Raw genomic sequence first — 15,805 nt, 5'->3', positions numbered from 1 at the left:
GTTCCAAAACAGTCCAGTGGCACCTTTAAGACCAAGTTTTATTCAGGTACAAGCTCTCCCTCCTCTGCGAGGACAGATCTGCACGTTCCCCCACACACACAATAGCTAGCAATTCAAAACAGCCCAGTGGAGCCTGAGCAGTGGGTGTTGCCTTCTGACACACTTCCGGTGATGTCAGGGAGTGTGTCATATGCAAATAAGTTATGCTAATGAGTTATGCTAATGAGCTCCTGCACCTCTTTTTCTACGAAATGACCCCTGAATAAGAATGATATGTTTTGAAAAGTGTCACTTGCACATTTCTTCATAATAAGTTGCTGTTAAGGCACAAGGTCAAGCCAGGCTGTTTTTGTTTTTTTAAATCAGTTGGCAACCCTAGTTATGCTAATGAGCTCCTGCACCTCTTTTTCTACGAAATGACCCCTGAATAAGAATGATATGTTTTGAAAAGTGTCACTTGCTCATTTCTTCATAATAAGTTGCTGTTAAGGCACAAGGTCAAGCCAGGTTGTTTTGTTTTTTTAAATCAGTTGGCAACCCTACTCAGCTGGCTGCCAGCGGCATTCACTGGTTGCAACCAAGCTATGTAACACAATGTACTCTTGGACCCAGGAATTGTGTAATCAGTTTGAAGCTATCTTAACCATATAGCTTCGAAGCAGACCCCTAAGCACATTTCCACCCTAAGCACAAATATGGACCATCAAACCACTGGCAAACCAGAATCTGGATCCAGAATTCCAGTCCACGTTTTTCAGACCTCCACCTTTCACTTCTGAGAGGGGAGAGGCGAAAGTGTCTAAACACCATTTAATTGGCTTGCAGACCTCCATTGTCTGTGATGCGGAACTCTTCACACCACCATGAAATTTAATTGCCTGGCCCCCACTGGAGGTCACAGCTTGTCAAGGAATAACAACACCACCACCCGAAGTTGTCACCCTTTTATGGACAAAACCAAGAGTCCTGGGGCACCGTCAATGTACATTTGTTGTTGCATAAGTTTTTGTAAGCCTGTGCCCTGTTCCTCGCTGCACATTACAAAGTGTCTCTCCAGGTCCATCACAAGGACTTTCTACCAGAGGTGCACAGCAAGTTCCCCACTGGGAATTCAATTCCCAGGTGCATGGGGGATATTTTTCAGTCTTGAAATGGCCGCAGAGAGCTGCTATTTATCCCAGTGGGAAAACTTATGTGTACTAATGTTCTGTATGTTTATTGATGGCCTACACAGAACTTTCCCAGTGGACCAAATAATGACTCCCTGGGGCCATTTCATGCCGAGAAACCAGTGGGGAGGCACACTAGGGTTGCCACACCAGTGGCTGGCAATAGTGGGAGCTTTGGGGGGGGGGACATGGGAAGAGGGAGCATCACACACTGCAGTAACCTCACTTCCAGGTGAAGAACCAGAAGTGACATCACCAGCCCAAGCAACACTCTAGGAATTTCCCCAGTCTCTATGGTAAAGACCATAGAAATCCAGCAAATTCCTAGAGAGTCACTCGATGTGGTGATGTTGTCCCCCCACACTGTTGCTTTGTCTATTAAAGACCAAAATTACTTGGATTCAGAGTACATGAAAGACTGTCTCCCTCCATATCAACCTTGCTCTGATAATTAGATCAACAAATTAGGTCTTCAACAACAACACTGCAACAACAAGCATTATCTGAGATTTGCTTGGTGGGGAGTCAGGGACTCAGGGGATGGCCTTTCCAGTGTTATCTCCTCAAACTGTATGGCTCCCTAAACTTGCCAGGACTCCTGCTGTGGCGGGACATGGGAGACTTCCTGTCCTCTGCCTGCTGTCTCCACCACCACTCGGCAGGGCAGCAGGGGGGAAATAGGGGGCAGAGATATCATTCCGACAGCACAACATCCCAACATAAACCTGGAAGTGATGTCACTGTGTCAACATGACTCTCTATGATCCCCCCAAACTCTATGGGTCTATGTGGGAAGTGATGTCATTCCCCCATGCCCACCCCTCTCCCTCCATTGCCATTTCCCAGCCAATGGCAACGCTACCACCACCAGGAGGTGCAACTGGTGTCTTTACAAGTCTTTTGGTGCAAGTTAAAGATATGTTTATTGCAGAAGCCCTTTGAATGAAGTTGTTTTCTCATAGTTTAATCAGGGGTGGATTGGACATTTACTGAACCGGACAAAATCCTAGTGCTCCAGTTGCAACAGCCTGAAGGGGAAAAAATGATCTTCAGTCCACAAAAGGCTTCAACTGCCCATTTCCATACATTAAAATGTTATTAAAGGGACAGGGTGATTGTTTTTTTTCCAAGTTGTTGGCAACTCTCAGGAACAATCATGTACGGTTTGCAGTGCCTTCCTCAAATGAAAGATTTGGTAATAGCTTCTGCTTTCACTCAGCCATAAGACTTAAATGGATCAGGCCGACAAGCCATTTTTGAATCAAATTAAGAGATTCATTCCCATTAACATAACTGAATTTGATCTAATGGCTTCAGTATATTTGCACAAAGGTAAAGGTAAAGGTTCCCTTGCTCGAAAGCCAGTCGAATCCGACTCTAGGGTTGCGGTGCTCATCTTTAAAAAAAAAAAGTGTCAGTTGATTTTCAGTGAAGTCAAATATCAAATTCCATCACTTCGATTAACAAAGCTGCCTGTTCCAGGTACACACATACAGCGGCGCCCAGCTTCTCTCCCCATATCCCATCTTGCATTTCCACTTGTACAAGACATATAGCAACAGCTCAGCAAGCCATGTTCCCTCCCAGCGATGACCTTCTTTCCATCAAATCAAACTCCACTTCCGAATTGAACTGTAATGACGGTAGCCTTTTGTAGGCAACAACAGTGATCAGAAATAAATAATCAGCCCTCTATCAAAGCGAGCTCTTGCAAGTGTGCACATACAGAACTGCATCAGCAAAACTTCTCTTTCGCTATTGCCTGATGGGATCCGACTGAATGACTCAGCTACTCGCTTCAAACCAAGTGCTATTAAATCCACAAGAGCAGGATGGTCATTCCCCACCCCACCCCTCCCGCTCCTCCCCTCCCTGTTCATTCAGCAATATTACTGGCTCCATCCAGATAGTCAGTTTTTCACACAAAGCTTCCAGATGTCTCAGCAATCAGTGCTGACTTATAGTCACACTGCCAGGCACTAAGCAAATCAGAGGCATGATGATTTTATGCAATAACTTAGTTTTGGCTAATTTTTGGTACTCCGCCACAGACACTGTTTTGTGAGCAGTTGCAACGAAATGCCAAAAGACGCTCCAGGCTAAGTTCATTGCATGGCATCAGTATGCACATGAACAGATCAGCCAAGCAGTATAGCAGTGGGGGTCCACCTCCACCCCCATTATGTTAGTGCAACAGATGGTATTCAGATTTTTCTAAGTTAAATCTTTGTAAATACCTTCAAACGTTTTCCAGTGGTTTTTTTTAAAGCTTTGCTTACTGTAATACCTGTTCTCATTTGTTGGGGGGGGGGAGTGTCTGTCTGATTCCCGTACATTACCAGTACACCATCACATTCTGCAGCTATTAAATATGTATTAATTTGTATAGTTACTTCTCTCTCCACAGGGAACCCAAAGCAGCATACAATATTGTTCCTCCCTTCTTCATTTTATCCTCATAACAATCCTGTGAGGTAGGCTGGGCTGAGGCAGACTGATTGGTCCATCTGAGTTTCATGGCAGGGCGGGTGATTCAAACATGGGTTTCTCAGTTCCTGGATTTCTAACCTTACATCATGGCGGGGTTTATGAACGATCAGGTACCAAGAGACTGCAGCATTATAAACCAAACTCAGTATAAACTAGAGCAGTAATGTTCATTGAGAGATCACTGGAAGTCTCTTGAAAAAGCTGAATAATTTAGTAAAAATGTTTATCAAACTACTGAACAGTTGTTGAGCAGTAATGGATATGGAATTCAGGTCATCATTGTCTTATCAGAAGTGGTGGCAAAAGGATTGTAGCCTGGAGTTGTCAGTTCAATCTTGGTCTCAAGTATGGACTTCCACCACCTTTTTTTCCAAGATAATGAGTGTGAGAAGTCAAACATTTAAGATTATTACGCATTGTCACCTCATGCCTCAGAAATTGTCACATATTTCTGGCTCTTGTTCATTGCAGTGTTGGAAGGGGTGTGGGGAGACAGGTACCTATGCACATTGCTGGTGGGAATGCAATAGAATCAGAAAGTTTTGGGAATAGGTACTAAACGAGGTGTTACTGATTGCTGGGATTACAGTACCAATGACACCGGAAGTTCTGCTTTTAAATTTATGGCTGGACAATTCTATTCCTAAAGTTAGAGAAAAACTAATTGCCTTGGTCTTAGTAGTTGCAAAAACAGCTATTGCTACTGTTTGGAAAAGAACAGAAATACCCACGATTGTACTGTGGCATCGTAAGCTTTGGGATATATATCTGATGAGAAAAAAATCACATGTGATCAGATTTGAATTGCAAGCTTCTGGCTCTGATTTCGCTGTGGTGTGAGGCATCATACTAGACTACTTGGTAAAAACGGAGGTTGTTCCGAAGAATCTTAAAACTTTAATTTCTATTCAAGGTTTCCTTAAGTAGCATAATAGAGTTCGGGTGATATATACGGAACAGTTTTTACAGAATGCTGCTTGGATTCTAATAGATCATATGTAAATTGTAAAATAAAATAAAATTGTTCAGGGGGGGGGAAGAATAGTAATGCTGTGCATGTTTTGTGTGTGTGCATATGTTCTGCATTTGTGTGTTTTTGTTTTGGGGGATGTCGGCATGCATCTCTGTGTAAGAGGGTGCGCGGCCTCTGCTCATGTATGCTGTGATTTGAACTCTTTGTCTGAGGTATACACAGAGGAGCTCCCCAGAGCCAAGACGGGAAGGAACTCTGTGCTGTCGAGGCCGTTCATTTCCAGGGTGAAACTAAGCCCTATGGATGGGAGACCCAGGCAAGGGGGCTTCCCTGCTGCTGCTGCTGCCTTTAGGAAAGGGACACCCCCTTCCAGACAGCCAGCTGTGCTACTGCTCAGCAGATACATTTCAAGCTGCTAAGGATCAACGGACATCTCGCAGCAGGCCCCAAAATGGGAAGTGACAACAGAGCCCAGCGAGGGCTGCCGAACGGCGCAGGGGAGGCCCAGGCCTTTCACTTGCTGTTTCAAGGTCCAGTGCACACAGACTGGGCAGGCGGTGGGGGCAGATAGTCCTCCTTCTGCCCCACACACAGGCTTGAAAACCCCCTGCTGGAGCTGAAGCAACCGTCTTCTCTACTAAAGGAAGACATGTCTGTAGCGATGACAGAGGGCTGAACTCGAGCCTCTCTGAGGCGGCATCCGTCCTGTGTTCTCAGCGAGGTGCTTTTGCGTCAAAGTAGAACTGGCATGCCAGCAAGGAGGGTAACCACAGGCCAAGGCAGAAAGGGCTCCTGTACTTTGCATTGTTTTTGTAGAAGAAGGAGCTGTAACAGGGACCTTTCGTCTCATCCCTTCACCATTGTGACCAGCACAAACTACTGCACTTGCTACAGGAACAAGCTCTTGTTATCTTCTGCATTTGGTAATTCTACCTTGGTATTTCCCACATTTCTGCTGTATGTAACATACTTTTAATTTTTAAAACATCCTAGGTGCACACAGTTTTAAACCACAAAAAGGAATTTTTTTACAGAATCTGTAAGAATTAAGAGTCAGTTTGGTGTAGTGGTTAAGTGTGCGGACTCTAATTTGGGAGAACCGGGTTTGATTCCCCACTCCTCCACTTGCACCTGCTGGATGACCTTGGGCAAGCCATAGTTCTGGCACAGCTGTTCTTGAAAAAGAGCAGTTTCTATCAGAGCTCTCTCAGCCCCACCTACCTCACAGGCTGTCTGTTGTGGGGAGGGGAAAGGAAAGGAGTTTGTAAGCCACTCTGAGACTCCCTTGGGTAGTGAAGGGCGAGGTATAAATCCAATCTTTTCTTCTTCTCTAATTACCTATCCTCAAGTGGGCCCTGTCCCTTCTGTCTATATTCTCAGCATTCCTCCTGATTAGAAAAGGGTAAGGCCAGACTGGAGCAGGAACTCATGCAGAAAAGCAACTGGCAGCGCCTTTTTGAGGCTAGATAATTCTGCTATGCCTTCTCAGTAGCAAAGATTGATCCAAACATGCAGAATTGCCCAAGTCCAGCAGAAGATGATTAGACAGAAGCAAGCCCAGAGCAGTGAATTATGCAGATACACAGCAGGCAATCTTGTCTGTAGGTGAGTATGCTGAACTTAGAGGAAGTTTTCACAAGTTGACTCTGTTTTGGAGTTTCTGACCTAGCAGGATGTGTCTCTGGGAAAGGGCAAGCATTGCTGGAAAGGTCTTGCATACTGTTGGACTTTAAAAAAAATGTCTAAACAGAATTCTATGTCTTAAGCAGCTGCAGAAATGATAGAGAGCCACAGGGGATACTTCTTCCATTACAAAGAGAAAGCGACCCTGGTTAATTTCCTGCTCACACACTTTTTTGGGTTCTTGTTCCCTGACCTCATTGCTTGGGACCCAACAGAGATGCACTCAGGCCCCTTCTCTTCATTACAGTGGTTTGTGTTCTACTTTAAATGTGAGTTCCCCCCGTTTTCCTCCCCAATGGGGATCCAAAGCAGCTTAAAGCATCATTCTCCCTCCATTTTATGCTCACAACCACCCTGAGAGGTAGGTTAGGCTGAGAGAGAGAGAGCGACTGGCCCAAGGTCACCCTGCAAGCTTCCACGGCAGAGCAGGGATTCGAACCTGGGTCTCTCAGATCCTAGTCCAACACTTTAAATACTACTAGGAAAAAGGCCTGTTGTGGAAATAAATACAACGGCCTCTAGAAAGAGGCTCTGGGCAGGTGCCCTGGCCTTGAACACTCAGTGTCAATTTGCTGTGGCGACCTCAGTAGGATATAATGACACTGAGTCCACCATTTTCTCCAGAGGAACTGATCTCTGCTACCTAAAGAACAGTTGTAATTTTGAGTGATCTCCAGCCCTCACCTGGAGATTGGCAACGATGGTTCCCCAGAAGGGAATAGTTCGTTTGGAGGGTGGAGTCTATGGCTTGGTACCTGTCCAAGGTCCCACGCCTCCTGAAACCTCACCCTCTCCAGGCTCCATCCCTCACATCTCCAGGAATTTCCCACCTGGAGTTGGTAACCCTATCTCCTTCCCAGCCAATCATCAACCTACCTTTATTTCCCCTTCACTCTTCACCTTTCCACCCCCCACACACCTGCAGCCTCTACCGTGCTCTGAAGCCCTGACTTCTACGTCACATTGGCTGTCATGGGGGCCACCTCAGCAGCATATAAGGATACGGAGCCCACCATTTTCTCCAGGGGAACTGATCTCTGCCATCTGGAAAGCAGTTGTAATTCTGAGTGATCTCCAGCCCTCACCTGGAGATTGGACACATTTTACCTCAGAAGAGCAAACTGTTTAGAATGTTAGAGGCAAAAGCCAATCAAGTCGCATATGCAAACGACCTCTGTGTTCCAAGGCAAAGGCCAATGAGGCTGCATATGCAAATAACCTCTGTGTTCTGACTGGCTGTGGGGGGGAGAAGAAGAGCAAACTGTTTAGAATGTTGGAGGCAGGACTCACGCAAAGCAGCCAGTGGATAGGGAGACCCTCTGAATGACAGATCAGAGAGCGAACTGATTTTGGAGCGTGTGGAATGTTCTAGAGAAGTGCCACCACCATTCGGCTTTTATTTATAAGGGAGATAGCGTGCTGGCTCTCTTGCACCATACAGGAGCTACATAAACAGAAAGAAATTGATTGGGTAAGGCCACCAATAGTCCTTGGGAGTATAAAACCTGCTGTGCAGGAGCAGAAAAATGGAAGTAAAGAAGTTGTTGCCTGAAAGGGGTTGCCAGGGAAAATATACATCGTCAATGCATGATTTGATTTAAGCAGCCCTCGACAGATGTTTGTTACTACGTGTTTTTAAAAGCATTTAAAACAGTTTGGCTCAAGCTTCTTCGAGGAACTGTTCCGTTGCTTTGCGAGTCTCACAGCTAAAAAGGCTTCCCCGTGTAGCGCAACCTATTTTTGCATTTTTCTAAGTACAATTTAATCCCATGAAGTGTGGCTGATATCCATCATTCATGTACTGAATTGAAGATGGCAAAAGCCACTCCCTGTCTAGATTCAAGACATCTTCCTGGAATCACACTTTTGGGGAAGTCCTGACTTTTGGGTGTCTATACAGGGGCTGCCCATAGCTAAATAAATAAGGAAGACAATATACTCGCCTTCTCCTATGCTTTTGACCAGTTTTATCTGCAGAAATCAACAAGCATAACTTTCCATAATATCGAGGTAAGCTACAGCTGGGGGAAAAAAATCCTGACCCTTTAAAAGAGGCTTAATGGGCTGTTATTTACGAGGTGATGTGATTTACCTCCCTGCCACGAAAAGTTTCAGCAGCCCACTTCCACACATGAAGCCTGTATTCAAGAGGCAGGCTTCGTTGGGAGGTGGTGGGCTCTCCTTCTTTGGGTTTTTTTAAACAGGTGGCCATCTAACAGCAATGCTGAGTCTATGAACTTAGGCAGATCATAAGAGGGAGGGCTGGAAGGGCTGCTTAGTTCTCGTGGACCTTTCTTACATGCCCAAGGAAATGCGGATCACCACTTTGGGGGTCAGGAAGCCATTTTTCTCCAGGCCAGTTTGGCCAGGGATGCTGGAGGGTTGTTTGGTTTGGTGGGGGGGGGGCTTTTTGCAATCTTCTAGGCATGGAGCAGGGGTCACTGGGGACTGGGGGGTAGTTGTGAATTTCCTGCACTGTGCAGGGGCGTAGGATAGACTAGATGACCCTGGAGGTCCCTTCCAACTCTATGATTCTAACATTTTTTTCTCAGGCTGTTCGCAACCTTAAGCATCATCACCTATTAAGTGGTGCAAATTTGGATGTTGTTAGAGGCACAAGAGCAGGGACCAGTCCAAATAAGTTGGCAACCCTTACTGCCATCATATCAGGAAGGCCGAATGACAGCCAGGGCAGTAATAGTAGGGAGACCTTGGGAGAAGATACTGACACATCAGGGCACAGAAATACCAGTAGTTTTTTGACAGATTTTGGGCTTGGAGGGCCAGATAGCATGGAAAGGTGGGGTAAAGATCTTTGAAATAAGAATACTGAATGTGCTTGCTGAGCATATAACCTCTTTGGAGGGGAAAAAAGAGGGACAGAAGATGGTTCAAGCTGTGTTTGTAACATTGCCTATAGTTATTATGAGTTATGAAAAAGGAAACCACAGGCAAGGCTCCTGAGAGACAGTGGATTGTTGAAACGGAATGTTGAATATATAGACTTAAAAGCGCAAACTTGTGCCATTTACTGAGAATCCTGCCCTCCCCCTGTCTGCCCCCCCCCCCAAATCTGAAATGTTCTGCCTCCGAAATCAGCAAAGCTAGGGGTGACTGCAAAGATGCAATTGGAAATCCAGGTTCGAATCCCCAGTCTGCCACGGAAGCTCACTGGGTGATCTTGTGCTGGTCACATACTCTCTATCTCACCTACCTCAGAGGAGAATGATGATGCTTTGGGTCCCCATTGGGGAGAAAAGTGGGGGATACATGGATTCATTACATAAATAAAATGAATAAAATTATGGACCTAGCTACGTATTACTGAGTGGCATCACTACTGCATCGTGGGCTCATGATCTACCCCCTAGTAAGTTCAGCTTTGCTGCTGTTCTGGTCGGTTTCCTGTCACCTGCTATGAAGAATTTCCTTCCAGGGGCAGGCGGTTTCCAAACAACTTATTTTGGTGTCTGGAGAAACCAAGTGAGCTTTGCAAGATCTGAGATGCCTGACCAAGCAGAGTTTCTTACCAGGTCTCAGTTTTACAAGTTCATTCAGGTGGAGATCAGATAGGTTTGCTAGAACACACAAGAAAGAAGACCTTTAGCATCCATTCAACTGTAAGCTGTAAGCTATATATGTTCTTGAATAGTGTCAGCCGTCTACTTTGCATGCTGGGAAAGTTAAAGATGCCGCAAAAGTGGTGTGCTCGCAGATCTTAAAACCATGTTCCAGGACCCTCCCCTGTCTCTGGTCTTGGTCTCCTGTTCCCTCTGCAGTGCCTAAAATAGACTGGTCCATGTGATGGGGGAAAGTCCATGCACAGAAGTTCAGACTTCTTCTCGCTCACGTGTTCCAGTCTGGCTGCTCGTACACGCAAATGCAAAACACACATTCTCTCCACACCCCATGGAGGAAATGGTATGAAACTGGCATGTAGAACCACAATCCCTCTGCAGTATCGTGGAGCTGTTATCCAGAAAGGTTGAGATCAGAGGAAAGCAATCTTTTTTGGCTCATATCCTGGGGGGAAATGCAATATCAAGCTGTGAAGTTGTTTGTGTATTGTCGAACAGAGGCAGGGAGGAAGGGAGACAAGGATTCTCCTTGGCCAGACGGATTGGGAGCAAGCTGAGCCCTAGCAGAACAGCCAGTGCTCCAGGGGCTCCGCTCAGACCCGACTGGTGTTACGCAGGCCAGGGAGGAGAAAATGGGCAATAACCCTACATAACTGCTTTCTCCCACACTGCTGTTGGCAGCACTGCCAGCATCTCTGGGGCTCGCCTCAGTTGCCTGGGCAGCAAACCAGATATGTGTGCCAAGCAAAATAATCTAGCATGCCGCCGTTTGGCATGCAAACCTGGGATTGTTAGCCCTGAGCGAGTTCATACAGAACCACAATATATTCTGGTACAGTTCATACAGGTACTGTTGGGTTTTGATAGTGAGATATTGAAAAATGGTATTTAGCAGAGATAAGATAGCTTAGCAGTGCCAGAGTAAAATAATTCAGACTCAGAGTCCATGTGTGATTAAAATATAAAGTTTTTACTAAATTCTAGCATAGGGAAGGGTAACTGGGATGAAAATAACAACGGAGCTAAATAGGCTACATCTTTACTCTACAAGGACAAGACTAGAAGAGAGCAATTATGGCTACTCTTACTTCTTCTTGAGAACAGCAAACAAAGACGGGAAGAGGAGCCATAAAATGCTAAAACACTTTGACACTTTCATCCCAATCAAACTCCTAGATCAGGGAGAAAATTCCCGGGCTTCCTACATCTAAAGAACATTGGTTACATGAGAAACATGTGACTTCCTGTGAGTAACAGAAACAAACATTTAACCCCAGATATACTGAGTGTTTTTAACTTGTAATACCCAACAGGTACATACGGTCTCTTTCAGAATACATTGTAGGGTTTTTTTTGTACAATTCTACCTTTCTGTCAGGAATGTCCATTGTCACCTGTGATGGTCCATTAAATAAATCATTTCATGGAAATGTTTGGGACCATCAGGCATGACCTTCTATAGATAGGACTGGTGCTATATGACTTTTGTAACCTATCAAGTTACAACCAACACAGCTACCCACCTGAACCACTCAAGATGTAACCTATCAAGTCCTTCAACTGATTGCCCTGACCTGGATAGCCCAGGCAAGCCTGATCTTATCCAATCTCAGAACCTAAGCAGGGTCAACTCTGGCAAGTCCTTGGATGGGAGACCTCCTTGGAATAGCCTCTGAATGTATTAACTAATTACACGTGCAAATGCTTATCAATCATTGCAGTGTCTACCAATCATCCCAGTACTTTCACGGTGGAGAGTGAGCAGGCTGACTTCTACTAATCAATTGGATACAAAACTCCTGTATGTTGTTGTTTCTTTTCTAAGACCAGGCATACCCTAGCTAAAATTAAGCACACTGAAATCCTATTGATTCCAAAGGTACGGAGTTAAGAATGCTGAACTCTCTCCCACCAAAACTGATGGGACTCAAAAAAGTGTTTCACAATGGCTGAATTTGCATCCTTAAAAAAAAAGAATTAAAAAGTAATAGAGACAGAAAATGGAAGGGACTTGAAATACCAGGTGTATTCATTTAGGTGGCATGCTTAATCAAAACTTTACTTGCAGATTAAGACTCCTCCTGACCTTATTAATTGGTGTGACTCACAACAAGCAAGAAGGGTACATGACACTACAGATAAGGTTTTCAACCCCCCCCCAAAAAAAAACCAGTTTAACCTGCCTTTAACAGCACCTTGACCAAACAGTGACACTTTTCATAGCACTGAGGTAACCATCGATTTGCTAACATCTCCCAATCAGGCATAAAAGCAGGATTCAGGAAAGAAATGGGCAACACACCCTACAGGCCATTCAAGCATGCTCCTTTCTTCCACCAAGTTTGAAGTAGTGGTTTTTCCTGGCACCTTGTGTCCATAACTAATAAACAGCTTGCTGTACAGGTGCAAGAATGTTATACCCCCTTTCATTCTCTGTTGTCATTATCCCACCCATTTTCAGTTTATTTCTTTTGTGCCAATTCTACATCATTTTTGTTTTGTACTCCACTGATATGTGCATGGTGAAAAACTGCATACATTAAATGTGGATGGGATTTGGTGTGAAGAAACAGAACACAGCATGAAAGTAAAGATTTATGTGTTTGGTTCACACAAGGAGGAATAAACATTTATTTTAGTGTATTTTTATTCCATACCCTAACCTGGATGGCCCAGGTATCCTGATTTAGATCTCTGAAGCTAAGAAGGGTCAGCCCTGGTTCGTCCTTGGATGGGAGACCACCAAGGAAGTCCAGGGTTGCTATGAAGAGGCAGACAATGGAAAACCACCTCTCTTTATCTCTTGCCTTGAAAGCCTTCTGCGGTCACCATAACTCAGCTGTGACTTGATGGTACTTTACATACACATTTTATTCCACCCTTCCTCCAAGGATTCGAGGTGGCAAACCATGTTTCTCTCCTCTTCCACTGCATCTTCACAACAGCTGTGTAAGGCCGGCTAGGCTGACTGGCATAAGCTCACCCCAAAAAGTTTGAACCTGGGTTTCCTTGGTCCCCATCCAACACTCTTAACCACCATACCGCATAGGCTCTTAAGATGCAACACTGAAAAGGGGGATTTTTCAAATACAACCAGCAAGGATAAGAAATCCAATAGTCTCTCTAGCACTATCAACCACCCTCATGTCTGGATGTTCTATGCCAACACTAGGCCTTAAAATGGTTTCCGTTGTTTCAGAAGGTCGCGTTATTTGTGCTACCGTTCCCTTCCCTCCAGATCCTCAAAGAGACACCTTTTTTTGAGGTTTCGCGGTATGCAAACGGAAAGGCAGTTAATCGGTTTTTTTGAAAATGTATATCCATTTAAGATCCTCTCCTTGTTTCATGAATTAAAATAATTGCCCATGATGAAGGAATAGCTTATCATCCAAACACAGGGCTTTAATCTCAAAATTATGGCCGGCAGCATTATCTTTAATTTGAGGCAAATTCATCTTGGTTGGTCAAATGGGTTTTACTGAGGGGCACCTACGGAGTCCTAAATGTTGTAGATAAAGGGGTGGTTTAAAAAAAAAGTTTAGGGAAATGCCTGGAGATTTGGCTGCGAGCCTGAGGAGGGTGGGTTCTAGGGAGGGACCTTAGCTAGGGTTGCCAGGTGCACCCTGGCCACCGCCAGGAGATGGGGGGGGGTAGGGTTGACAGATTCAGGTTGGGAAACTCCTGGAGATTGAGGGATGGAGCCTGGAGAGGACAGGGACCTCAGTGGGGTATAATACCACAGACTCCACCCTCCAAAGCATCCGTTTTCTCCAGGGGCACTGATCTCTGTAGTCTGGAGTCACTCCGGGGAATCCCCAGGTGCCACCTGGAGGCTGGCATCCCTAACCTTAGCGGGGTATAATTCCACAGAGTCCACCTTCCAAAGCAGCCATTTCCTTCTGGGGAAGTGGCCTCTGTAGTCTGGAGATGTTGTAATTCTGGCAGGTCTCCAGGCCCCACCTGGAGGCTGGCAACTCGCGTTCTGTGGCCTACCGACTGCAAGCCAGCCACTCTGTTAAAACTGTTTAGCCCTGAGACCTTTTGTCCGTCCAAACCCCGGAGGAAAGTTCCCTCCAACACAAGTCATTCACACACTCTGAGCGGAAAAGCCTCCGAGTCCCGCCAGAACTCCTCCGCCGCCTCGCATTGCAAAGCCGCAGCCAGGCAGCCGCCTACCTCTCACGACGCACAGCGAAGCTTTGAGGCCGCCCTTCAGCTCCGGGTCATCGACCAGCTCCACCAGCCGGAAAAGTTTGTTGAGCTGCACTTTGACTCCCTCGTACCTCTTGGCCTCAGCCCTGATGGCGGCGGAGATCAGCTGCCTCTGCACGTTCATGATGCCCAAGGAGCTGCCGGCCCGACCGGTGGTGAAGGATCTCAGCCCATGGTGCGGCCTACCGCTCCTCCTGGCCAGGCAACTCCGGCAAGTCTGCCACAAAGTGGAGGTGCCTCTCAGACTAGGAGGCCTGACCTGCTCCTCTCGGGCTGTTTCTCGCTCTCTCTCGCTCTGTCGGTTACACTTCCTGAGCTGCACAGCGTCACATTTCAAAGCCACGGCTTCAGATCGCCTCATCCCTATCTGATTCTGACACCAAGCAAAAGGGCGTAGCTCTGCAAAAACAGACAGCCCGGCTTCTTCTCCTTCTTCTTCTCCTTCTCCTCCTGTGAAACGTCCTCCAAGATCTTAGGCAGAAACGGGCACTCCCAAAGCAGGTGAGACTGGAATTGCAGGTGCTTGGAAGACTGCCTTTCCGACAGATTTAATTACTACAATGAGTTCTGGCAGCATGCAGGTAAACAGAGAGCCATGTGGAGAGGGCACCCAGAAGGCCCCAAAACCACATAGTCATCCTTCATACACGCAGACACACCCGAGCCGATGTACACCCAATTCACTTTCAGAGAGGCATCATCTCTGCAAACGTAACCCTAACCTCTTGGCAGGCAAGGAGCTGGGTTCGGGTCTGTGGTGGGACTTGAACTAGTGCCCACAGACCCCTCAACAGAATAAGATTTATGCGATCACACACACTAAATAACACACTTTCAATCCACTTTCAGTGCACTTCCCAACTGGATTTTACTGTGTGAACTGGCAAAGTCCAGTTGGAAAGTGCATTAAAAACGGATTGAAAGTGCTTTATTTAGTAGCCTATGTGCCACCCTAGGATTGCCAACCTCCAGGCAAGGCCTGGAGTTCTCCCAGAATTACAAATTACTCCCATCTATACAGATCACTTGATCTGGTTTCAGAGGGTGGATTCCAAGGCATCATATCCCTGCTGAGCTCCCTTCCTTCTCGAAACTCTGCCATCCCCAGTTTCCACCCTCAGATTTCCAGGAATTTCATAATCTGGAGTTGGCAACCCTGACTGCCAGCAAAGTCTGGCTATAGGCTGGCACTGCCTTGAGTCTAAGGCAGTGGAGGGATATAAATATTTACAAGCACAGTCGCAGACTGACCATTGAAAAACATCTTACTGGTCAGTAGCCTCTGGCTCAGGCTTGCTTATTGGTCTAAATCAGCGGTTCCCAACCTTGTTGAGCCTCTGCGCATTCTTGGATTTTGAGAACAGGTAGTGGGTACCTCCACAAAACAGCTGCAGAAGTCTGGTAGGTGTAGTCAAACCACAAAATGGCTGCCATGGGGGCCGGGGCCAGTCACATGCTGGGAGGTTCCAAACCAACATCTTCCTTGGATTTGAGCAGCTGCTTCAGAATGGGTATTCTCTGTGGGCACAAAGTTGATGCCTGCCTGTGTCTTCTGAAGCACTTTTTGTTCCAATGAGATAGAGGAAAGATGCGATAGAGGATTCTCCCATCCTCCACTTTATCCCCACAACAACCCTATGAAGTAGGTTAGGCTGAGGGGGATTGATTAGCTCAAGGTCACTCAGTGAGTCTCAATGAGA

General features: G+C 46.0%; 1 protein-coding gene across 1 annotated transcript in view; it reads right to left on the bottom strand.

Annotated features, from left to right (window-relative positions):
* The window catches only part of AGAP2 (ArfGAP with GTPase domain, ankyrin repeat and PH domain 2), a 165,678-nt gene extending 151,222 nt beyond the window's left edge, over positions 1 to 14,456 (bottom strand). Inside the window, exon 1 of the mRNA XM_015422213.1 lies at positions 14,070 to 14,456. Coding sequence (XP_015277699.1) covers positions 14,070 to 14,229 — 160 coding nt within the window. The 5' untranslated portion in view covers positions 14,230 to 14,456. The remainder of the gene's footprint in view (positions 1 to 14,069) is intronic.
* Positions 14,457 to 15,805: the final 1,349 nt, after the last annotated feature.

Source organism: Gekko japonicus, unplaced genomic scaffold, assembly GCF_001447785.1.
Source record: "Gekko japonicus isolate JY-2015 unplaced genomic scaffold, Gekko_japonicus_V1.1 scaffold459, whole genome shotgun sequence".
NCBI classification, from domain to species: Eukaryota; Metazoa; Chordata; class Lepidosauria; order Squamata; family Gekkonidae; genus Gekko; species Gekko japonicus.
The sequence above is the reverse complement of the archived record's forward strand: the minus strand, read 5'-3'. Positions and strand labels throughout refer to the sequence as shown.